The sequence below is a fragment of the Mytilus galloprovincialis genome, chromosome 2 (assembly GCF_965363235.1).
Source record: "Mytilus galloprovincialis chromosome 2, xbMytGall1.hap1.1, whole genome shotgun sequence".
NCBI classification, from domain to species: domain Eukaryota; kingdom Metazoa; phylum Mollusca; class Bivalvia; order Mytilida; family Mytilidae; genus Mytilus; species Mytilus galloprovincialis.
The window spans coordinates 30,661,396-30,688,978 of record NC_134839.1 but is presented as its reverse complement, the minus strand read 5'-3'; the positions used below and the strand labels follow the sequence as shown (position 1 = coordinate 30,688,978).

The window sequence follows — 27,583 nt, the reverse complement described above, 5'->3', positions numbered from 1 at the left end:
GTTTGTTGCTGTTTTACGTATGTTTTTCATTCATTTTCATGTACATTAATTTGGATGTTAGTTTTCTCGTTTGAAAGGTTTAACATTTGTTATTTTATGGTTTTAAAGATCTTCCTATTTATATATTCTCAACTTATAACCTCATCCCAGTTAGACAAAGAATTTAGGAAAATATTTATTCCGAAAACAAATGTCATAACATTGCATAAAGGCAAAAAAAATAAAAAAAATAAAGATGATATGTATTACAATTTAATAGAAGTCAATGGTAAAATAAAACTGCCAATAGTGGTGAAGTTGTTTTTGTTGTTTTATTAAGGTTATTGAACAAGAAAAGAAAATTGTCAGTCAATTTAATCTGGGAAAAAAACCTAACATAGGTGTGGGTTATTAAACTTACTTGTAATGGCCCATAACTGATAAACTGACTCTACTTGCTAAGGCTGCTCCAACCTACAGTTATAACATATTATTATGATTATCTCTATTATACTTTCATGAATTAGAATAATTGTTATGAGGGTCTGTATGGTGCTTACAAAATAGACAAAAATGGACAAATAAAATATTGAATAGAGAAAAATGAGCAAAAAAATATATATAAGGATAGATAATATTGAGGGAAAACACTGACCAATTAAATGAATAAACCATGAAAATGATACCTGGTCTCTTGAATCCTGCCAGAGAGACATGTTATCCTTACAATCATTCAACTCAACAAAGTCAGCTAAAGTAATATATTCCTAGATGGAAAAATCTTTGTTATTTTAAACACTCTAACATTTTCTTCTTCTTCTAAATCTTTGGTCACACACTTAATGACCCTTTGACTAGTGGTGGTGGGGAGGGGGGGCATAAAAATAAGAACCTTCAATATGCAAAACAATCAAAACTATAAACTGAATTTGAATTCATGGAGAATTTATGTCTTTAATATTCATGTATTCAAACCACAACACATATTTTCATTACATGTATTTCTGAAAGTTCTTATTTCCTAAACATTTCAATTAAATATTGGAAGGTGGTTAATATAAAAAAAAAAACAATTAGAATTTAATAAACTGCTCACCCAGTCTTTAAAAGTACCACCAGGAATGGCTTCTCTAAAAGGTTTCAGTCGTTCCATTAGAGTTTCACATGCTACCTACAACATGACAAAATGTTATTAGTCAGATATAAATATTACAACTCTGCTTGTTTCAATCATAATTGGCTTGGATTGTTAGTTGACCCACCAAAGTTTGTGGTTATCTTTGAAACTACTTCTTTCTCAAGACCGCATCAGGGGTTTTACTATCTCAAACAATAACTAGAGGCTTCAAGCCTGTGTCTCTCACCTGATATTTTTAGAAACAATTGATAGATGAAATTATGCAACTGTTATACTTTTGCTTTAGTTTCAGAAAACTTTAGTAAAAGATTACCAAAAATTTACTTTAAAGGGCAATAATTCCTTATAGGGTCAATTGACAATTTTGGTCATGTTGACCTATTTGTAGAACTTACTTTGCTGAACATTATTGCAGTTTACAGTTTATTTCTATCTATAATAATATTTAATATAATAACCCAAAACTGCAAAATTCAGTAAAATTATCAATTCAGGGGCAGCAACCCAACAGGTTGTTTGATTCATCTAAAAATTTCAGGACAGATAGATCTTAACCTGATTAACATTTTTACACATGTCCAATTTGATCTTAATGCTTTAGTTTCAGAGATATAAGTCAGAAACTGCATTTTACCACTATGTTCTCTTTTAAGCCATGTAGGCCATATTGGTTGGCAGGCTGGATCACCGGACATACTTTTTAAACTAAATACCCTAATGATGATTGTAACTAACTTTGGTTGCATTTGTCTAAGTAGTTTCAGAGGAGAAGATTTTTGTAAGATTACAAAAATATGTGAAAATTTGTTAAAAACTAACTTTAAAGGGTAATAACTCCTTAAGAGGTCAATTGATCATTTTGGTCAATCTGATTTATTTGCAGATATTATTTTGCTGAAATAATATAGTAATAGTTTTCAAGATAATAACCAAAAACTGCAAAATTTCCTTAAAATTACAAATTCAAGGGCAGCAACCCAATAAGGATAAGTTTGAAAATTCCAGGAAAGATAGATCCTAACCTGATGAACAATTTCACCACATGTCAGATTTGCTCTAAATGCTTTGGTTTTTGAGATATACATGTAAGCCAAAATCTATATTTTACACATTTGTTCTATTTTTAGACATGGTGGCCATCTTGGTAGGGGGCCAGGTCATCGAACACATTTATTTTTTAAACTAAATACCCCAATAATATTTGTGGACAAGTTTGGTTGAATTTGGCCCAGTAATTTCAGAGGACGCTAAGTGATGAGAAAAGCTAACTTGGCCCTTTGGGCCAGGTGAGCTAAAAACTGGTCCCATGATATAGTCATAGTGCTGCCAGAGGTGTCAAACACCATCAAACAATCTATCAATATAATGATATGTATTTTGATTACAGCTTCAAGGAACCTTTGCATAAAATTGTTGTAATGAGACAATAGTTTCTATGTAAAATGCATTTAGAAACTTTGTAAGCCAAATTCTTGTCTTGCTGGTCATTTTACAAGCATTTTAAAATTTGTCCATTTCATTTTCTAAGGATAATATGCCAAAATTTGGGAAATAGGTTAAAATTGTATAATATATGATAATTTAGGCCTTCAGTAGAAATTGGTTTTCAAATCATTTTAACTGTTATAACTGCTAACAGTTTCTCTTTATTTATATATTGAACTTTGCACCAAAATGATAAGTATGAGTAAAATAAAGGCCAATAACTTCTATAATGTTCAAACTGACCATTTTAACAATGTTGACTTATTTGCAGATCTCTTCTTGTTGATCGTTTTTTGCACTTTAAAGTGTCATATATATAAGTCAGTTAATAATAGAGAAAATTATGCTACTGATGATTTTAAAATAACAAACCATTTGAAACATGATAAATCTCCTACCTTTGTAGCCCCACCATTTATATCTGCCACAAAACTGCCACCAGATTCAAAAGTATTAGCCACAGTAGAGGAGGATGTTTCCCCAATCAGTATATCATTGATAGGTATCTCCAGGACAGTAGCAGCAATCTGTTGGACCTTGGTGTTGACACCTTGTCCCATCTCTATCCCTCCGTGGGTAAGTAATACTGTTCCATCAAGATAAGCATGCAACAAGGCATAGCCCTATAGAAACAAAACAAATATAAAACATTCTACTTCTTAATTTTTAAAGCATATCTATTATGTGCTTTAGAACTAGTAATCTATTTTTTTGTAATTATGTATTAATTATAAAGCACCAGACCAACTTACCAACAACAAATCTGAAAGATTGTAACATACTCAAAAAGAGTTAAATAACCTTAATGTTTATAACATTGTCATAAGTTTCTTGGCATTGTTATAAGTTTCAATTTTTGACATTGTTATATGTTTCATGACATTGATATAATTTTGACTGTTGTACCCATATTTTTCACATTTTTACCTATTATGTCTGTTTGTTTTGTTGATACATTGTTGTCATATATAATTGAGTTTTATTGGATTGTCATACAAGTGAGATGTTTAGCTATAAAGCCAGGTTTAATCCACGATTTTCTACATAATACCAAGTATGGAATATGACAGTGTTTTTCATTCGTTTGATGTATTTGAGCTCAGTATTTTTGTTATTTTACTTTTTTCATGATGTACGCAAGACGCAAAAAAAAATGTTGCTTAAATTTAGTTAAAATGTGCCATAACTCTAGATAGACAATTTGAAAAAATCATTTTCAAAAATATGTGATTTGTATTTGCTCACTTCAACTTTGTGCAAGATATGCATGCAATGATGCATATCTCGATATAAACGAAATAAAAGTTTTAAAACATTCAATTTTTGACTCAAATTTCTAATGACCAAAGTCTAATTACAGTCAAATGACCATGGGAAATCCTGTTTAATTGGCTACAATTTAACTCTTTCTTGTTGATTTTACCCCAGCTATGCCTAGCTATTATGTAAAAGAAACTCCACTCTGACAAAGCATAGTGCTTTTAATGTTGCTATGTACTCATACAAGCAAATAAATTTATATGCATAAGACAAAAAGTATCAACTATTTCTACTTTGTCATACTCTAGGGTAATGATGAAATACATTACCTGTAACATAATATGAACAGGATAACCTAAATTGAAAACAGTGGGTGTCATAGCAATACCACGCTTTTTCCATCTGTTCTCCCTATAAAAAATGAATAGCACAATCACTTACCTAATATATTTAATACTTAGTGATGAATAAAGAGGTGGAGGAGGATGAATTACATTTAATGAATCCAAGATAAATAAACCATTTATTGCTTTCTTGGATAAACAATCTTGTATCAACAAGATTAAAAAGACTTTCACTAATTCATTTTAAAATTCATAAGTTTTATTTACAATTTATAACTTTTCTTGAACAACATGAAGTACAGATGAAATATTTACCAACCTGTTAAATTTTTCTATTTCTTTCACCCTGGTGTCATAATCTGCTTGTTCTTTACACCGATTCCAGCACTGATGTAAAAATATCCCTTCTAACTTCATATTGGCTAAAATAGTATCACCTTCATTTACAAAGTTAATCTCCTTCACCTTTACAAAAAAAGAGAAAGAAAATAGTTACCACAATATGTAAATATCCTCATCATAGATACCAGGATTGAGGACCACAATATGTAAATATCCTCATCATAGATACCAGGATTGAGGACCACAATATGTAAATATCGTCATCATAGATACCAGAATTGAGGACCACAATATGTAAATATCCTCATCATAGATACCAGGATTGAGGACCACAATATGTAAATATCCTCATCATAGATACCAGAATTGAGGACCACAATATGTAAATATCCTCATCATAGATACCAGAATTGAGGACCACAATATGTAAATATCCTCATCATAGATACCAGGATTGAGGACCACAATATGTAAATATCCTCATCATAGATACCAGGATTGAGGACCACAATATGTAAATATCCTCATCATAGATACCAGGATTGAGGACCACAATATGTAAATATCCTCATCATAGATACCAGGATTGAGGACCACAATATGTAAATATCCTCATCATAGATACCAGGATTGAGGACCACAATATGTAAATATCGTCATCATAGATACCAGAATTGAGGACCACAATATGTAAATATCCTCATCATAGATACCAGGATTGAGGACCACAATATGTAAATATCCTCATCATAGATACCAGGATTGAGGACCACAATATGTAAATATCCTCATCATAGATACCAGGATTGAGGACCACAATATGTAAATATCCTCATCATAGATACCAGGATTGAGGACCACAATATGTAAATATCCTCATCATAGATACCAGAATTGAGGACCACAATATGTAAATATCCTCATCATAGATACCAGAATTGAGGACCACAATATGTAAATATCCTCATCATAGATACCAGGATTGAGGACCACAATATGTAAATATCCTCATCATAGATACCAGGATTGAGGACCACAATATGTAAATATACTCACCATAGATACCAGGATTGAGAACCACAATATGTAAATATCCTCATCATAGATACCAGGATTGAGGACCACAATATGTAAATATCCTCATCATAGATATCAGGATTGAGAAATAGTTTGTGTGACAGGAAAACAAAAACAGTGCTTTACAAGATAACAATACAATAATACTACCTTCTGTTACTGATCGGACTAATACATCTTTGAAATTCCGATTAAAATACAGATTATGTGTCCATGATTCTCTTAGAACGATCTGAAAACTTTAGTTTCACTTTCTATTTTCTATTTTAATAACTTTTATATCAACTAATGAAATGGCTACCTCCAGATGTGAATCATTATGAAAAAAACTGAGAATCTTATAAGTTTATTTAAACTGAAAAAAGAATGGAACGTTTTCAGACTCTTGTAAGCATAGTTGTCTTAAGGAATGACTGTTATAATTTTCTGTCTATGAAAAAATAATGTCAAAAATGTGGTGAACACTAAATAACATGCATAGGGAGTTATTTTAAAGTGTGCACCACATTTTTTAAATGATTTCAAACAGACGGAAAAAATATTACAGTCATTTCTTATAATTTAATTCTAAATTCCATTTTCAACCGGAGTAAACCATGAAAAAACGTTAGTTAAAGACGTCACGGTCACCTGACAAAATTGTGTCAATGAGCTGATAAATAAAACAACGTCAGCCAATCAGAAGACGTGTTACATCCAAATTAAATTATTATCTGATATTGATGATTTACCCATTGAGTCCAAGTCTGATCCGAAGATTTACCCTTAGTGTCACATCATGTGTCATACAATTAGTGACTGAGCCTTCACTTATATGGAGACTTATAAATGCATGACAGAAGATGCTTTTAATATTCTGTGTACAACACCACTGTATCTTTTTTTGAAGTTCACACATCGACATAAGTCTATTAAATTCTTGTCTTTATTTCAATTTTATATATTTACCTTATCAACTGACAGTCCAAGCTTGTGGCTGATGGCTCTCATTATAGTCTCCATATAAAATAACTTCTGTGGATGTCCAAAACCTCTAAAAGCAGTATTTGATGGGGTGTTTGTTCGACACAGAATACCATTCATCCTGGCAACAGGTATTTTGTAAGGGGAATTGTATGGTAAGGCACACATCATAACCTAAAATAATACAATAATCAATTCACCCTTTCAGAATGTAAAGAACTATGGATTATTCCATTGTTCGTACTCCAAAAGTAATGTTCATCATTAGTTCAATTTCCATTGTTTTGAACAATTTAAACCAATCACAATGTTTTGGCATACGCTTTTGAAAATATTACCCTGCATGCATTAAATTCTCAGATGGCAAAATTATGTATCTACTCGCAGAGATTTAATTTAAATTTTGACATGCTAGCCATAGGGAGCATGTTAAACTATGAAAACTTACTATTGGAAATTAGAGAAATGCAGTAAATCTTGACAAAACTGTGGGAGAGTTTCTTTTCCCAAATATTGTTCATTCATACTTATGTGTAACCTAATATTGTTCATTCATACTTATGTGTAACCTAATATTGTTCATTCATACTTATGTGTAACCTAATATTGTTCATTCATACTTATGTGTAACCTAATATTGTTCATTCATACTTATGTGTAACCTAATATTGTTCATTCATACTTATGTGTAACCTAATATCATTCATTCATACTTATGTGTAACCTAATATCATTCATTCATACTTATGTGTAACCTAATATCATTTATTCATACTTATGTGTAACCTAATTTTGTTCATTCATACTTATGTGTAACCTAATATCATTCATTCATACTTATGTGTAACCTAATATTGTTCATTCATACTTATGTGTAACCTAATATCATTCATTCATACTTATGTGTAACCTAATATTGTTCATTCATACTTATGTGTAACCTAATATTGTTCATTCATACTTATGTGTAACCTATATCATTTATTCATACTTATGTGTAACCTAATATTGTTCATTCATACTTATGTGTAACCTAATATCATTCATTCATACTTATGTGTAACCAAATATTGTTCATTCATACTTATGTGTAACCTAATATCATTCATTCATACTTATGTGTAACCTAATATTGTTCATTCATACTTATGTGTAACCTAATATTCAGATAGGACAATGGTGAGGTTGCTGCAAACAAACCTACCACTTACATGACTTCTTAATAATCAATTTATATTATTACACAAGAAAGTCCAAATGCTTGACTGAAGCTTTTCAATAATTGATCATTTGAATGTTATCTCTTTCGAACAGATCAGCAGGCAGTCAAACTGTCATCCTTTTTAAAAACTAATCTTATAAAACAGGAGACTTATGGTATGAAGAACCTATAGCCTAACGTTTTTGTATACATTTAAATATATAACATTTGACTACTTACAAAAAAGCTCAAGCCAAGATTCCACCCTGCATTTAAATAAACTTTCAGTTCTAATCCAAGAAGCTTGCCCTGTTTTGTAACGGCAGCCTAAAACGACATCATTGCATCATTAGATACTGTTTACATCAAAGTGTCAACATGTTTGCTAAAGCAGCAGTGTCAATTTAATATATTTGTGGAATTAATTATATTATAGATACTAATATTATGAAGAAGTTATATCTTGCCAACTAGTGCTTCCCTTAACTATTAGGTATACTGTAATTCAGTGGTTGTCGTTTGTTTAGGTGTTACATATTTGTTTTTCGTTCATTTCAGTTCTCTCCTTTGAATTGTTTTACATTGTCATATCGGGGCCTTTTTTAGCTGACTATGCAGTATGGGCTTTGCTCATTGTTGAAGGCCATACGGTGACCTATAGTTGTAAATGTATGTGTCATATTGATATCTTGTGGACAGTTGTCTCATTGGCAATCATACCACATCTTCTTTTTTTATAACATGAGGGATACTTAGTTCTATAATCTGTAACCTTTGTAAGTTGTTACAGCATATATGTAATAAAGATATTGTTAAACTAAAAAAAAAAACTGTGTAACATTTTTGCCTGATGGACATGTTATCATTGGATAATACATTTTCATTAACATATACATAAAACAAGAATGTGTCCAAAGTACACGAATGCCCCACTCGCACTATCCTTTTCCATGTTCCAGCTGGACTTCAGTTTCATCAAAAACTACCTTGACCAAAAACTTTAACCTGAAACTCCCACTTTCATTTTCTATGTTTAGTGGACCGTGAAATTGGGGTCAAAAGTCTTATTTGGCTTAAAAATTAGAAAGATCATCTCATAAGCAACAAGTGTACTAAGTTTCAAGTTGATTGGACTTCAGCTTCATCAAAAACTACCATGACCAAAAACTTTAACCTGGACAGATGAACGGAACCACAGACGGACGGACGGACGAACGGAGCCACAGACCAGAAAACATAATGCCCCTCTACTATCGTAGGTGGGGCATAAAAAGAAGATATGGTATGATTTCCAATGAGACCACTGTCCACAAGAGACCAAAACGACACCGACCTTAACAACTATAGGTCACCGTATAGACCTGTCCTTCTATATTCCTATAGAAATCTATAATTATCAGTACTGCCACATTTCAAATGAAACACTTTATAGCAAACTTCTAAGTTTTTGCCACCATTAAAATCCTTACCAAATGTAGCAGAGATCTTTTAAAAACATATCACAATTCTCTAATTTTAACTTCAGCACTTCACCCCTTCATGAATAAATGCTTAAAAATGTACGCAGTAGATTTATCATATTGAGATCAAATGATCACCACATGAGTGCTAGCACAGTATTGAGGGGGATAGGACCTTTATCTGGACTCCAGGATCGGCTTTTTTTAAGCTCGGGATTTTGGGATTGACCCTTTTGGGATTTGGGGATTCTTTTTTTCGTAGTTCGGGATGCCGGGATTTACTTTATTTAATTTCGGGACTTCGGGATTTAGTGTTTTTAAGCCGGGGAATTCTGGATCAGGACCCCTCTTATCCCCCCTCAGTATTTACCTGAAACCATGTCTTTATAGGATGTCTTTTTCCTGTTGTTCTCATATCAAGAGCTCTATCAAACACTATTCTTACTGGTCGTTTTGTTCTACAATAAGGATTAGAATAATATGTTAAGAAATCAGTGGCGTAGCTGGGTCATGTTTACGTGTACGCCCGAACCTTGGCAAGGGATATGAGGGGTGTCAACCGCTCAATGTTAAAGCACCTGCTGGTAGTGGGTTTGAAAGGGACAAAGCCCCTGAAAGCTCTCGAGAATGATATACCATAATGATTCCTGTCAGTAAAAAATTATTGATAGCAACATACTTTTAAATCTAAATGGTTTATTTGTTTTGGTTAAATTTTGTAATATGTTAATATATTCATCGTATTAAACTGGAAGCTAGCCTAATGGTCATTAGTTTTAGAGAAAACGTCCAAACCAATATTACTTTTTAATAATGAAGTTTAAAGGGTGCCGTGAGTGAGCATACAATCGACAAAAGCACCTTTTAATGAACACAAAAAAAAATAATTTCTAAGAGGTGAAATATAAAAAACAAGAATGTGTCCACAGTACACGGATGCCCCACTCACACTATCATTTTCTATGTTTAAAGGACTGTGAAATTGGAATAAATTCTCTAATTTGGCATTAAAATTAGAATGATCTTATCAAAGGGAACATGTATACTAAGTTTCAAGTTGATTGGACTTCTACTTTATCAAAAACTACCTTGACCAAAAACTTTAACCTGAAATTTGCACTATCATTTTCTATGTTCAGTGAACCGTAAAATTGGGGTCAAAACTCTAATTTGGCATTTAAATTAGAAAGATCATATCATAGGGCACATGTATACTAAGTTTCAAGTTGATTGGACTTCAACTTCATCAAAAACTACCTTGACCAAAAACTTTAACCTGAAGCCAATTACTTTAACCTGAAATTTGCACTATCATTTTCTATGTTCAGTGAACCGTAAAATTGGGGTCAAAACTCTAATTTGGCATTTAAATTAGAAAGATCATATCATAGGGCACATGTATACTAAGTTTCAAGTTGATTGGACTTCAACTTCATCAAAAACTACCTTGACCAAAAACTTTAACCTGAAGCCAAAAACTTTAACCTGAAATTTGCACTATCATTTTCTATCAGTGAACCGTAAAATTGGGGTCAAAACTCTAATTTGGAATTAAAATTAGAAAGATCATATCATACAGAACATATATACTAAGTTTCAAGTTGATTAGACTCCAACTTCATCAAAAACTACCTCGACCAAAAACTTTAACCTGAAGCGGGACAGACGGACGAACGGACGAACGAACGGACGAACGAACGGACGAACGAACGGACGAACGGACGCACAGACCAGAAAACATAATGCCCATAAATGGGGCATAAAAATTCTGGAACACCTAGGATTTCTTCCCACAAAAAATGAATCAATTTATCATTCCTTTAAAGGTATTTAAAAAAAATCTAAAATTTTCTTTTGATACTTTTTTTCTTGATCTGGAATATTTCACGACAATCTATGAAGGTTTATAAATTGAGCATGTAAAACAATTAATTGCGTAAAGAAGAGTCCGGCTCTCTGTCTATCAGAAAAGAACAGAAAAATTAACGAGAACAAATGCTTTCAAATTTTAGCTTTAGACATTAGTCATAGAAAAAGCTTCTTCGGCATTTTCATAAAATTCGACGAAGGTTCGACAAGTAGTTAATGTAATTGAGAAATAACAAAATGTAAGCCCAAACTGCGACCACTTATCAATTGCAGAAAGAAATACATTTTGTCTTTAAAATGCGGGAAAATTAAAAATATAATTGCATTATTATTATTGCCCTGAATACTCTATAATATTGATCATAAACAGTTTCTGTCCAACTTGAGGTCATAAAATTTCACGGAGATTCATTCAAAAGACTTTATCCTCATTTGAAACCTAAATATTGACGCCGCTTTGTCTCGCTTTTGGGACATAAATCACAGGCTCGACAAAAATACAAACAGCATGCCATATCGAATCTAAGCAGATAGTGAATTGCTTTAAATATAATAAAAGTACGTAGAATTTCAGTGGCGGATCCAGGGGGAGGGTTCCGGGGGTTGGACCCCTCCCCCCCCCCATTTTTTTTGGCCGATCAATGCATTTTAATGGGAACATATAGTTGGAACCCCCCCCCCCTTTTGTCCTTGGTTGGGACCCCCTTTCTAAAATGGCTGGATCCGCCCCTGAATTCATAGTAGATTCAGACTTTTACAAAAGATTCGAACAAATATATTAAATGATCTATTTGAGTAAATTTAGTCCCTTTTATTCAAAATTACAATCCACTGAAAAAAGAAGCACAAGGCTGGTGTGCAGCTGCTTTTGACCAGTTTTTCTTATTCTATGTCGATTATTTGTTTTATTTTCAAAATTCAAGTGTACGCCTGGGCGTTTTGACGTAAAAGTAGCTACGCGCATGGAAATTGTACTGATATCTAACACTAACTGTATAAACACTAAAATCACATAAGGATCACAGGTCAGTTTCACAAAAATACTTATCACTAAGATTGATATTGAATTGTTCATGACTTTACCATCAATCTTAGTCAAAAGTTTTTTTGTGAAATCGACCACTTGTTCATATGCATAGCAAGACTAAGCTACCTTCACAATATATTTTAAATGAAAGTCATACATATTTTCCATCATCTGATGCAAAGATGAAAAAAATCTTAGTTTAAGAAATACTATATAACAGTTCAAGTATAAATTTCATTAAATCAAGAACATCAAAAAGCAGTGAACATCCCTTTAATTCCATATAATTAATATAAATAAACAGATATACCAATTTTACAACGAAGTACTGTTGCAAGAAACATTGCCTAAGACTATCATTGTGTATTCATTAACTTTCATTAGAATCAATTTTCAAAGATTGAGTAAAACTTGTATTTTTATGGATCCTATATTTCATGGTTTTACCAACCTCAGCATACAAGCCTATGGAAAATTTGTGCCTTGCCTCTATCCACAAATTCAATATGTTATTGGCATCCCTTAATTAATCATGAATCCACAATCCTTTATTTCATTATATAATCTCTAAACCAAAACTTACTTCAATGCGGCCACAGCTGCTACTCCTGATGGCAGTAAGGTGTCAAAAGCTTTCCCTCCAAAAGCTCCTCCTGAAAACATACACTCATATCATTTAAACAAGTACAAATAAACTAGCTCCTCCTTCAAACATACACTCATATTGTTTAAACAAGTACATATAAAGGTTTCTCCTTCAAACACACACTCATATCATTTAAACAAGTACAAAAAAAGGTTCCTCCTTCAAACACACACTCATATCATTTAAACAAGTACAAATAAAGGTTCCTCCTTCAAACACACACTCATATCATTTAAACAAGTACAAATATAAGCTCCTCCATCAAACATACACTCATATTGTTTAAACAAGCACAAATATAAGCTCCTCCTTCAAACATACACTCATATCATTTAAACAAGTACAAATAAATGTTCCTCCTGCAAACATACACTCATATCATTTAAACAAGTACAAATATAAGCTCCTCCTTCAAACATACACTCATATTGTTTAAACAAGTACAAATATAAGCTCCTCCTTCAAACACACACTCATATTATTTAAACAAGTACAAATAAAAGTATTTGATGTGATCTGTTCTAATAATATTTGTTTTTATAAATTAAGTACTAAAGCTTAAGTCTTGCACTTCAACCAAAGGTTGAAATTTCAACTAGCTAAAGTATAAATTTGGCTGTTATATCTAGGCCTTTTTTCTTTTTTTTTCAGAAGTTTATGTGATTGACTTTTTTGGTATCCAGGATACCTAACAGAGAATATTTATGACTTAAAGCATTTCACATGTGCTATGAAAACAGTATACATCCACCTATGCCATACAGTCATCTAGACCATACAGCAATTTAGAACTTAAATTGACCTAGACAATACAATCATCTAGACCATACAGCAACCCGCACACCACAGCCACCTAAGCATGTAGACCATATAATACAGTTGTCTTGGCTATGTAGTCATTTAGACCATACAGCCATCCAGACCTTATTAAACTCTACCTAGATGATACAGTAATCTAGACAATACAGCAACCTGCACAACACAACCACCTAAGCATGTAGACCATATAATACAGCTGTCTTGGCTATCTAGTCATTTAGACAATACAGCCATCCAGACCTTATTAAACTCTACCTAGATGGTACAGTAATCTAGACAATACAGCAACCTGCACATGCACAACACAACCACCTAAGGATGTAGACCATATAATACAGCTGTCTTGGCTATGTAGTCATTTAAACAATACAGCCATCCAGACCTTATTAAACTCTACCTAGATGGTACAGTAATCTAGACAATACAGCAACCTGCACATGCACAACACAACCACCTAAGGATGTAGAACATATAATACAGCTGTCTTGGCTATGTAGTCATTTAGACAATACAGCCATCCAGACCTTATTAAACTCTACCTAGATGGTACAGTAATCTAGACCATACAATCCACCTGAACATACAGCCAACTGGATCACACACTGCCTAGAACATACAGCCAACTGGTTCACACACTGCCTCGACCATACAGCCACCTGAACATACAGCCAACTGGATCACACACTGCCTAGACCATACAACCACCTGAACATACAGCCAACTGCATCACACACTGCCTAGACCATACAACCACCTGAACATACAGCCAACTGGATCAAACACTGCCAAGACCATACAAACACCTGAACATACAGCCAACTGGATCACATACTTCCTAGACCATACAACCACTTGAACATACAGCCAACTGGATCACACACTGCCTAGACCATACAAACACCTGAACATACAGCCAACTGGATCACACACTGCCTAGACCATAGGAACACCTGAACATACAGCCAACTGGATCACACACTGCCTAGACCATACAAACACCTGAACATACAGCCAACTGGATCACACACTGCCTAGACCATACAAACACCTGAACATACAACAAACTGGATCACACACTGCCAAAACCATACAACCACTTGAACATACAGCCAACTGGATCACACACTTCCTAGACCATACAACCACTTGAACATACAGCCAACTGGATCACACACTGCCTAGACCATACAAACACCTTAACATACAGCCAACTGAATCACACACTGCCTAGACCATACAAAATACCTGAACCAGTGATCAGGAAGGACGTGCGCCCTGCGCCTATAGTGCATATCGACTACAAATGGAGCATAGAGTGACTTATGTAAGCGCCCATGTGGGGCACGATATTTTTCACTTCGTTTCGAAACATTTAAATATCATCAAAATGGATCAACGATCGTATTCCGTGCCGCCATATGTGTGTACACAACTGTGTAATGTTCCTCCAATGAAAGGAGCACCTATATATTTTTGGGACGTCTCAGTTGTTTTCATATGATAACAATAGAACCATGCGGTACAACTGATTACCCAAAAAACGTTATTAACCATCATTCATGGTATGATTTTTCATAAACAACTTGAAATTTGTGAAATTTGGCTAGTACAGACGAGATTTATCTCTAAATATAATCTTTTAAGTTAGTTTAGCTTGATATTATTTCAATTAAAAAAAACCAAAACTTTTTTATGAATATATTTTTTGTCTTCATAAAAGGCGCTTAACTGTCCTTGTCACTTTTTGGTCTTTGGCTCATTTTGACATTTTGAAAACATGCCTTCAAGAATTGTTGTTTTGTTCTATCATTTAATGATACTCTCTACTGTTATTGTTGTCATTGTGATGAATTTATAATAATACAAGAAGTGCAGAGGATATGCCAGAAACGTCCTCTAATACGAAACGTTGGAATAAGTATGGTATCGACGAAGACCCAAATTTAATGTAAAAAAAACACAGTGTTTATATATCTCGACTTGTACGATTCGCTCGTGTATGTAACAATGTTTTAGATTTTAACGAGAGAAATTTATGTATTACTGAAAAATTATTACACCAGGGTTTTCGATATCACAAACTAGTCAAAACATTTACTAAATTTTATCATCGGTATAAGGACATCATTCGTAAATATAGCTCAACATGCAGACTTCTTATCCGTTCAGGTATTTCACATCCAATTTTTTATGGAAATATTCTTTATAAAGCACAAAGGTGTCAGTATTCACCTCAAAAACTAACAAAACCTTTGAATAGACTTATTATAAAGGGATATAGTTACGATACTGTTGTCAGGTCATTAAAGATTGCATATTTTGGCGTTAATATTGATTCACTTATAGGGTCTTTGCATCGGAACTAAACACATTTATTCAAAAACCAGTTGTTGGCATGACACGGGTTATGTTCTTCTCATATATGTTATGATGGTATGATACTAAACCCCTAACGGGAAGGATTGTGCCTGATGTTCAATGATGAAATCATAATCTTTCAGTCAGTTTAATTGAAGTCTGGAGCTGGCATGTCAGTTAACTGCTAGTAGTCTGTTGTTATTTATGTATTATTGTCATTTTGTTTATTTTCTTTGGTTACATCTTCTGACATCAGACTCGGACTTCTCTTGGACTGAATTTTAATGTGCGTATTGTTAAGCGTTTACTTTTCTACATTGGCTAGAGGTATAGGGGGAGGGTTGAGATCTCACAAACATGTTTAACCCCGCCGCATTTTTGCGCCTGTCCCAAGTCAGGAGCCTCTGGCCTTTGTTAGTCTTGTATTATTTTAATTTTAGTTTCTTGTGTACAATTTGGAAATTAGTATGGCGTTCATTATCACTGCACTAGTATATATTTGTTTAGGGGCCAGCTGAAGGACGCCTCCAGGTGCGGGAATTTCTCGCTACATTGAAGACCTGTTGGTGACCTTCTGCTGTTGTTTTTTTCTATGGTCGGGTTGTTGTCTCTTTAGCACATTCCCCATTTCCATTCTCAATTTTATAAACATGAACAAGACAACAGTACCAGTGTAAACATTGCAAATAAAGGTTATCTTAAATATTGTCTGGTTTGGAAGAACGTATTTTATATTCTTTGAAATTGAAATTACAAAATCACAGCAACAATATCCATGATATTATTTAGAATCCGTAAGGTAAGAACAAAAAATGTACCACCAACCCTTTGGCGAAATATACACCATTATTTTTTTTTCACTGTAGTCAATTTAAATCATGCAAATGGCCCACTCATTTGACGACATGGCCCATATTTTTTTTAAATGGCCCATTGAATTTATTTTTGAGGGGCCCTGGGCCCATAGAGAAAAATCCTTCCAGATCACTGCTGAACATACAGCCAACTGGATCACACACTGCCTAGACCATACAGCCATCTAGTCCACACAGCAATCTAGATCATGCAGCTGCCTACAACATAAATCCATCTTGACCTTTCAGCCATTTAAAACATATCTACCTAGACCTGACAGCCATCTAGAGCATAAATCTACCTTGACCTTTCAGCCATCTGAAGAGTATATCCCCTATTCCACACATCCACCTAGACCACACAGCAATATAGACTGAACAAACATCAAGACCTTAAAGCCACTAAGTCCATACATCCTTCTCGTCAATACCGCTACAAGGCAGCACTCGCACCCGCAAAGTGGAAAGGGATTAATATAAGTTGCAAAACTTGTTTCCCAATCCACTATAAATAAATATGTTTAAACTAAACTAAACTAAACTAAACTGCAACCAGTTAAATATAAGAAGATGTGGTATGAGTGCCAATGCGACAACTCTCTATCCAAGTCACATTTTGTAAAAAGTAAACCATTATAGGTTAAATACAGCCTTCAACAAAGAGCCTTGGCTCACATCGAACAGCAAGCTATAAAGTGACAAAAAAACAAACAGACAAACAGACTGAAAAACACAATGCTGCTAGGTCAAGCATATAAAGCTCTCAAAATCACCTACACCAAACAGAAACCAAGACCTTATAACATTGTCTATACAGCCACAATAACCTTATAGCCACTGAGTCTCCTTTTCATCGGAGGATACTTACCAACTCTCCTGACTCTGACATTTATTCTGTTTCTAGGAATCGACAGCATGCTTGATATCTCAGTCTGCAGAAAAGAAAGAGAGTTGTTTTCAAACCTAATTTCAACTAGAGGGAAGCTCATCAGTAGAGAAATATAAAAAAAAACTGAATAAAAACGTTAAAATTACCTTAAGTAACCACTTATCTAATGCATATATTAATATTTTCCTAATGTTTTAGTGAAGAAAAAATATATGACAGACAGGGAAGAAAATAGTAAAATTCAAAATGATTGCAAGAAATGTTTTCTGAAGCATGACAAAAATTATTTTATTTGTACAAAATACAAGTATATATTATTGATGAATAAGATGTGGTATGTGTGCTAATAGGACAATCTCCACCCAAGTCACAATGTATTAACCTGTATTTCATTAATAGACTGTGTAGCAGCGTAAACATCCATCTCTCTCTGTTCGATCTTAGGTACAACCAGAGCTGTTTGTGGTTCTAGATAGAAATGTTCCTGAGCATGACTCTCTGCTTCACCACACAAAACCTCTGCTGCTTCAGTTATAGCCTTGTCCATGTCTCCTTCATCAATAGATAAACCAAGATCATAAAAACATTTCTTCTCAATGGCTTCCTGAAACAAAGGAATATTAGTTACACAGTGTGCAATTGTCCTCATACGAGAATTTATCAGGTCAATTAAATTCAATTCAATTGAGGCTAAGCCAAACCTGATATGATTTTTATTGACTCGATGAATTCTGTATTAGGACAATTGAACACTGTGTATTGAATTTATCCTGATTTTGTTATATTACATATTATAATATTCAGGACAATAACAACCAAATATATTTAATCTAAAACTGTGAAAAATTAAAAATACTACAACTATAAAGCAACTCAATATTTTAATCTTTTTTATTAAAGGTCAATGGTATAAGGGAGAGAATCCCAATTGACGTAATAAATAAGGGAGATAATTCCTATTGATGTAATAAAAAATTGTACTGAAATTTGTTAGAATATCAGCCAATCAAATTGCAAGAAATTACTCTAAATGAGGATAGTATATATTTTATCATACCATTATTGATATAAAGAATATTAATATAGATTTGAAGACTCCTTTTGAAATCTTTATGTTTTAAAACAGCTGACATATTAACATATCTGACTGATTTAAAGATGCATGGCTATTCTTATTAACCACTTTTATTTGCTCACTAAAATAATTATGTCTATGTCTACTATCCTATAACCTTATTGAGAGGAACAGCCACCTTTCAATATACCGTAAGTTAAATAGAATGTAGAGAAAACAATTTCAAATATACTTTAATTTATATCAAATCTTCTTTTATATTCTACTCATTCTATTATAATAATATGAGTTATCTATGATATAAGTTATATCTATAATTTGATTTATCTACAATTTTTGTCTGTTTTAAGCGATGTAATCCATTAAAAGTTGTTCTTACATCAATGGTATAAATAGCCTCCAAATCTTCATAATCCACATTTACAAGTTTGGCTGCCTTGCTAGCTATCTCCCTAGTGTCTGCCAATACAGCCCCAATCAACTGACCATAATGCAGCACCTATACAAATAAATGTAAGAGAAAAACAAACTAGAGGCTCTAAAGAGCCTGTGTCGCTCACCTTGGTCTATGTGAATTTTAAACAAAAGACACAGATGGATTCATGACAAAAGTGTGTTTTGGTGATGGTGATGTGTTTGTAGATCTTACTTTACTGAATATTTTTGCTGCTTCAATTATCTCTATCTATAATGAACTTTGCCCAGTAGTTACACTGAAAAATGTTTGTAAAAATTTACAAATTTTATACAATTTGTTAAAAATTGATTATAAAGGGCAATAACTCCTTAGGGGGTAAATTGACCATTTTGGTCATGTTGACTTATTTTTAGGTCTTACTTTGCTGTACATTATTGCTGTTTACAGTTTATCTCTATCTATAATAATATTCAAGATAACCAATAAAAGCAGAATTTTCTTAAAATTACCAATTCAGGGGCAGCAACCCAACAACCGGTTGTCCGATTCATCTGAAAATTGTAGGGCAGATAGATCTTGACTTGATAAAGATTCTAACCCCCATGTCAGATTTGCTCTATATGCTTTGGTTTCAGAGTTATAAGCTAAAATATTCATTTCATCCCTCTGTTCTATTTTTAGCCATGGTGGCCATCTTGGTTGGTTTGGCGGGTCACCAGACACAAACTAGATACCCCAATGATGATTGTGGCCAAGTATGGTTAAATTTGGCCCAGTAGTTTCAGAGGAGAAGATTTTTGTAAAAGTTAACGACGACGGACAACGCGGGACACCGTACGCCAATTGCAAGTGATGAGAAAAACAGGCAAAAAAAATAAATATATATTTGAGCAATTTGAGCAATGTTTGCTTTTTAATGAATCCTATTTAATTCATGTATTAAAATTGTATACTATATATTGATTTATTTGAATAAAAATATTATTTGAACTAAAAAATATATTAATTAAGAATATGCACTACATTTAAGAATATTTTAAAATACTTAATGCAAGACAAAATTTTAAAATATTAATACTGATATCTGACAGACAACAATGTCTTCATGAACAACTGAAGGATAATATATATTGGGTAGATTGATGATACTTTTTTTATTTTCAAATTCAAGGGGAACAAGAATGTGTCCTCAGTACACGAATGCCCCACTCGCACTATCATTTTCCATGTTCAGTGGACCGTGAAATTGGGGTAAAAACTCTAATTTGGCATTAAAATTAGAAAGATCATATCATAGGGAACATGTGTACTAAGTTTGAAGTCGATTGGACTTCAACTTCATCAAAAACTACCTTGACCAAAAACTTTAACCTGGAGCGGGACAGACGGACGAACGAACGAACGAACGAACGAACGAACGAACGAACGGACGAACGAACGGACGCACAGACCAGAAAACATAATGCCCCTCTACTATCGTAGGTGGGGCATAAAAAAAGAGGCCTATTGATAACTTCTACTTTGAATACATATACATTAAATTGTCTTTAGAAATTTGTTGGTATATACATTATTGTGTCTACTTTCAAAAGGAGGCTGACTTGATTTATTGATTGATTTACTTGTGATCACCAAGTAAGTTCAAAATGACTATGTCCCAGCAATGTTGATGACAAACTCTTGCTAGAAACTTAAAAAAAAAAAAAAAAAAAAATAACTAAAATGAGGATCAGAGAGCTAAGTAATTTACTACTCACTTCTTCTTCAGCAAAGAGTGGCGTAACATGTATCATAAGGCCAAATTTATTACTCACTTCTTCTTCAGCAAAGAGTGGCGTATCATGTATCATAAGGCCAAATTTATTACTCACTTCTTTTTCTGCAAAGAGTGGTGTATCATGTATCATAAGGCCAAATTTATTACTCACTTCTTCAGCAAAGAGTGGCGTATCATGTATCATAAGGCCAAATTTATTACTCACTTCTTCTTCAGCAAAGAGTGGTGTATCATGTATCATAAGGCCAAATTTATTACTCACTTCTTCAGCAAAGAGTGGCGTATCATGTATCATAAGGCCAAATTTATTACTCACTTCTTCAGCAAAGAGTGGCGTATCATGTATCATAAGGCCAAATTTATTACTCACTTCTTCTTCAGCAAATAGTGGTGTATCATGTATCATAAGGCCAAATTTATTACACCCTGGAATATCTTTATGACAGATATAGTCTACTACTCCTGGTACACCTAAGGCTTCTGATGCATCCACCTTTAATATTTTAGCATGTGATCTTGTACTGGTAACAACAGCAGCATATAGTTCATCTACAATCAAGGTCAAACAAAGTTATTTCTGATTCTCAGATAATGCCAACACTGCTGATAAAAGCATTAGACTTCATGCTCAGCTTACACCATCACACTTCCATGTTTCATGAACCCAACAACCTAGGTCAAACCCCTAATTTGGCATATGTTTTACAATGTTCTCATCTTTAAGAACATGTAAACTAAGTTCCAAGTTTATGACTACAATTTCATGCAAGGTAAACTACCTTGAACCAAAACTTAAACCTAATGTGAGACAGAATTGTTAAACAATTCTTGTGTCCCTAGAGTGTAAAAGAACACCAAGCAAAACCCTCAACAGTACACCGATGAAAGATCATAAGATTTGAAGTTTGAGCATAAAGTGCATCTGGTGTCCTATCAATCTACTTATGGTACTATGGGCCCCTTTATTTTCGTGGGTACCAATTGTCATAGAATATTTGATTTCAAAGTTTTGCCAGTCTGTATACAATATATAAAAAAGAAGATGTGGTATAATTGCCAATGAGACAACTGTCCACAAGATATCAAAATGACACATACATTAACAACTATAGGTCACCGTACGGCCTTCAACAATGAGCAAAGCCCATACCGCATATATAGTCGGCTATAAAAGGCCCCATAAGACAATGTAAAACAACTCAAGCGAGAAAACTAACGGCCTTATTTATGTAAAAACGAAAAACAAATGTGTAACACATAAACAAACGACAAAGCCTATATAAAATTAGACATCATTGAACATTTACATTTGGTGCTGTACCCCCAAAATCCACAAAAATTAGTACTGAAGATTCAATTTAAAATATGCATTGGATAGCAATTTTTTGTGAATTTTGTTGGTACAGGGGAACCACAAATTTAAATGTTAAATGAATTGCAAATTTCCACGAAAATGCAAGTATACCTCAATCAACAGAAAGTTGTACCCACTAAAAAAAATGAATGTACAGTATCCTACAGTATTACCATGACAGCAACCAACCGACTATCGGTTATAATCGCATCATAATACCTTGCCCTTTTTTTTTAAATGAAATCATGCATTTAGTCTCATTGTACATGTCTAATGTGTATATGTCTAATGTGTATATTCCTTATCATTGCAGAGTTTATATATTCATATTTGATCTTTTGTTTCCTTTTCATATTCTGTCGTACTAAATTATAATCCTGGTACCTTTGATAACTATTTATTTATATATATATATCAGGATATTTTTAAATATTTTTAACATTTTACTACGTTTTTCAAGTTGTATTTGTTAAATAGATATATATTTGTATATAAAGTGTCTCATATCTAGGCTGGGTATTTGTCTTATTTTATTATTTAGAGAGTCTTATAACAACAACACTTTAGGGACTGCTGCAGAAAATTTATTGATCGACATGTTTCAGTGCCTAGGGCACCGTCATCAGGATAAAAACAATACATAAAATCATGTTGAAGTAAAAAATTGGGTTGTTAAAATTTAAATGTCACAATGTTACAATGGTAAGTAACGTTATTAATAGCAACGTACTGAAAGTGAAAGTTCATTGGAAGTATGTAAATAAATTATAAAAAGAAATTTAAAATAAAATGTTTTTGTTGTGAAAATGTTTGTTAAAATTATTCTGCCAACATGTGTTTGTCCTCTTGTATCGTGGAAAGAATAATACAATAAGTTGTCAGGCTGTGTATATACTGTATAGGTTGTGTGGTCTGAATGTTCTGTTAACTTTCTTCCCCAAAATAGACGACATTTTATCAGCAATTCCGTACCATTTCGACTGGCTTCCCTTGGCCAGTACCTCTGCATTTTGCATTATAATATATACAGTAAACAAAGGGGATTAAGCCAATGTCTGTTCATTCGTGTATAATGCTTTTTTTCACTTTTGTGATCATTATTTTTTCTGTCAATTGTGTCATTCATGCGTCTGAACTTATAATTGCAAGAATGCGGAATTATTACATAGTTGAACCGTATCCGATTCATGATTCTTATAATTTTCAATATGGCTGACAAATTTCGGAAAATTTACAAAAATAAACGATGTTTGGTAAGCAATTTTGAAAGGAATATGACGTTTTTGATGCTACAAATAGATAAAACATTAATAAAAGGCAATTTGCAACACATTCTAATGAAGCAAAGAAATTATTTTGTCTAAAATCAGAATGATTTTATGTACACTCTCAAGTTGCAAGTACCGGTATTGAAAGAAAGTATTTCATACAAAGTTATTAATTTTAAATAATATTCCATCAATCTGCAAATATTTGTAGTCAATGCATTTGTCACGTTTATATAGAAGAAAATTGGTTATGTCTTTAATTATAGGATGTTTGACATTGTTATTGTCATCGATCCTGATATTTTTTGTTATTATTTGTTTGCTGCGCATATAAAATGCAAACCGGAAACGGACCAGAAGTTGATAAGCTAAAAGTCCCGGAAAACTTTAACGACAATCGATCAAACAAAATCTCAATCGATTATCAACATCTCCAGGCCCAAGCAACTGATTTCCGACTTATTCCGATCATCTAATAATAGACTTACTGCTAAACTTTGGCATATCATCAATAAATACAGCTTCTCCAGCTACAATGTACTCTGATCCAACATTAGGGACTGGTTTCCATACAACGTGTTTACCATCATCATCAGGAACGTCATAGATTTGGATACCAGTAGATGGGTCTATTTTAAGTTTGTCTGCAGCACTGCTTTCCCTTAAATCTTTGTCTTGTATCTATAAATTGTTATCATAAATTTGAAATATTTGAAATAAGGAGTTTTGATCCTAAATGCTTGATAAGAACTTTGATGAGGGTAGTAAAGGGGGTACCTTCATGACGTATAACGGTCAAATTCTTGCCAATTGAGGTTAAAGTCAATTCTTAGTGCATGACGATAAAATGTACATTTTCTTTTAGACGATAAAAAAATCAGCTGAATTTGACAAATCACGCTATTTTTCTTCCAAAAATAACAGTTACGATAGTTATTTCAGACATCTGACGAATCACGATAAGGATATTTTGGGAATCACAATAAAATTTTAACCAATTTCATGCTAACGGTAGCCAAAAATAACCATTTGACACCTTACAGTAAAGGGCATTACCACTCTCTTTGATGGTAGGAAACTAATTTTGGTGACACATTAGCAAAACAATAAGTGATTCATGAACCTGTAAGTTCCTAGTTTTTAACTTGCTCATGAACGTTTCTCTTCCTGTTTACAGATATTTATTGAACTTTTGAAATCCTGGGTGCAGACTGGTTTGTGGTAAAACAAAATACATATTAAAACAGCCATCCTCTGCCAAAGTCTGCATATGAATCTATAAATAAATTTGTACTTCATTGAACATTTTAATTTGTGGTAAACCTTTACATTAGAAATCTACAAAAATTTGTATCCAAGAATAATAATAAATCCACAGGATTCTGATTTGAAATTCTTATTCTTTTGGTTTGGTTTGTATCCCAGGAAAAATAATGATTCCTAAGTATGAAATTTCTGATTTGAAATTCTTGTGCTTTTGGTTTGGTTTGTATCCCAGGAATAATAATGATTTCTAAGTATGAAATTTCTGATTTGAAATTCTTGTGCTTTTGGTTTGGGATAAATTGAACACTTATTACCTTCAAACTTTTGTTCATCTGTAAAGAAAATTTATACAGAAAACTAGCAGCTAATGTTGTTTTGAACTTTAAATCTTCCCCTTCCTCTATGCTAGATAACTCTGTGATTAACTTGTCAGTCACAGAACTGAAGTGTATATCTTCCCATTTCCTGGAAAATGAAATAACAAGGAAAATAAAGTCACAGAAAAAAAAGTTTGAAGTTTTATCTCCATTTTTTGTCACCATAGGGAATTTGATTTTGGAAGGCAGATCATCATGTATGTGGGATACTTTTGACAATGTAATCCTTATCAGTATATGTGATTCTGCAACAATTGAACACAAAACTTGAACTATTGATGTTATACAGCAATCACTTTTCTTTTGTGGCATCAGACATTTTTTTTAGTGAAAATATTATGGGAACATTTTTAATGTCCAGTAATGTTGTACAATTAGTGATAATATCTATTTAACCAAAAAAGAGGTATATTTTATAGCTGACAATGCAGTATGGGTTTTACTCATTGTTCACATCTGTGCTTTGACCTATATTTGATATTGTTTGTGTCCTTTGGTCTCTTGTGAAGAGTTGTCTCATTGGCAATCTTACCACATTTTATTTTAATACATACTTTTTTTTAACTATTTGCTTTAAAAATTCCATGTCCTTTTTGAAACAATTTTTCTTTATTGTATGAATAGAAATTTTGCTCAACATTTTCTTTGTCAAATATAAGAAATGATGTTGGGAATCTAATTTTTGAGTTTGACAATTTTGCATGTATAAAGTATCTTATCTGATTTTAAATAAAGATATCAAAATATAAAAAAGAAGATGTGGTATGATTACCAATGAAACAACTATCCCCAAGAGACCAAAACGACACAGATATTAACAACTATAGGTCACTGTACAGCCTTCAACAATGAGCAAAGCCCATACCGCATAGTCAGCTATAAAAGGCCGCGTTATGACAATGTAAAACAATTCAAATGAGAAAACTAACGGCCTTATTTGTATTTAAAAAAAATATAGCTTATATCCATTTACAGGCATGTCAGTTTGTTTTAGATTTATGAGTTTGACTGTCCCTTTGGTATCTTTCGTCCCTCTTTTACAGCAGTTTATATGCAAGCCTATATATAAATGCATATGAAACATTGTTCAGCTAATCAAGCAACTTGTTAAATTTGTTATTAGAGCATAAAATCTATTCTCATAAAGGAAGAGAGTGATTGATCCCCAACTCCTCCTAAACCATACAGTTGGAAATACTTGTGACATAGAGTATATACATGTGGAAATTTGTAATTCCTAAATTTGTCTTTGAAACAACCTTTTTTTCCACAGAAAACACCAATTTTTGAGAATATATCCAAATTCCAAGGCTGCTATCAATCTGTGTCTTATACGCTATGGTCTACATACTGCCCTGGAAATTTTAAAACTTTTTGTTTCAACACTTTCCCAATGATACCGCTATATAGTGGACATCTTCTAGTATAAAGAAATTATAAAAATACTGTACATACTTTCCTTCTAATTCTGATTCAGCTGACTTGACATAAACAGGCTTTTTATCGATATTTCCTAAACATATTCTGGCCTGTTTAACAACATGACTGTCTGGTTTAAACTGGATGCATATCCCAGCATTTAACACTGCATAGTCAAAACCTCTCCTTCCTGGCTGTTTAAAGAAACTCACATACTCCTCCTAAAGTAAACAAAATGCCATTAAACCACAGTCACAATCAAAGTATTTGTGTGTACATAGCGTATTACCTAAGATCTGGCAAACATAAAACTAATCAATACCGATAAGTTAATTACACATAACAAAAGAGGTCATAATATTGATTTGATTTGATTTAATGGCCATTAGTTTGATATTATTTACCTTTTAATAGACATTACTTTTTTTCTACAGAAAATAATGCCCATCATTATCTTAATGGCCCATTAGTCTCGTGAAGAGAGGACTATTTCCGTCAAATTAATGGTTCTTTCATTGATGTTTGTCATTTAAATTGAGAAAGGAAATGGGGAATGGGTCAAACAGACAGCAACCTGACCATAGAGCAAGAACAGCCGGAGGCCACCAATGGGTCTTCAATGTAGCGAGAATTCCCGATTAATCTTTATTTTAATGGCATATCTTACAAAAATATTAATTTTCTAACAAAAAGTAATGGGTGATTTTAATGGATTCATGAGATTTGCTGGTTTGTTAATGGTTTTTAATGGTATTGACCCCTTCGTTCTATTTTTAAAACCATGGCGGCCATGTTTGTCGATGGATCAAAAATTCTGATTAAATTCATAAACTAAATTCTAAAGGAACATTCTTTTAAAGTTAAGAAGTATAAGACATAATAGTTTCAGAGGAGAAGATTTTTAAATGTAAGCAAACT

At 33.0% G+C, this 27,583-nt stretch overlaps 1 protein-coding gene across 1 annotated transcript in view; it reads right to left on the bottom strand.

The window, feature by feature from the left end:
- The window catches only part of LOC143063347 (xanthine dehydrogenase/oxidase-like), a 60,783-nt gene that overhangs the window by 11,459 nt on the left and 21,741 nt on the right, over nt 1–27,583 (bottom strand). The window contains exons 13-28 of the mRNA XM_076235451.1: nt 26,702–26,886; nt 25,184–25,334; nt 24,092–24,284; nt 21,352–21,530; nt 19,166–19,285; nt 18,094–18,315; nt 17,691–17,754; nt 12,729–12,798; nt 9,620–9,707; nt 8,030–8,116; nt 6,574–6,762; nt 4,526–4,671; nt 4,192–4,273; nt 3,001–3,225; nt 1,076–1,150; nt 401–453 (exon numbers count right to left, since the gene is read on the bottom strand). Of these exons, the coding sequence (XP_076091566.1) occupies nt 401–453; nt 1,076–1,150; nt 3,001–3,225; nt 4,192–4,273; nt 4,526–4,671; nt 6,574–6,762; nt 8,030–8,116; nt 9,620–9,707; nt 12,729–12,798; nt 17,691–17,754; nt 18,094–18,315; nt 19,166–19,285; nt 21,352–21,530; nt 24,092–24,284; nt 25,184–25,334; nt 26,702–26,886 (2,129 nt within the window). The remainder of the gene's footprint in view (nt 1–400; nt 454–1,075; nt 1,151–3,000; nt 3,226–4,191; nt 4,274–4,525; nt 4,672–6,573; nt 6,763–8,029; nt 8,117–9,619; nt 9,708–12,728; nt 12,799–17,690; nt 17,755–18,093; nt 18,316–19,165; nt 19,286–21,351; nt 21,531–24,091; nt 24,285–25,183; nt 25,335–26,701; nt 26,887–27,583) is intronic.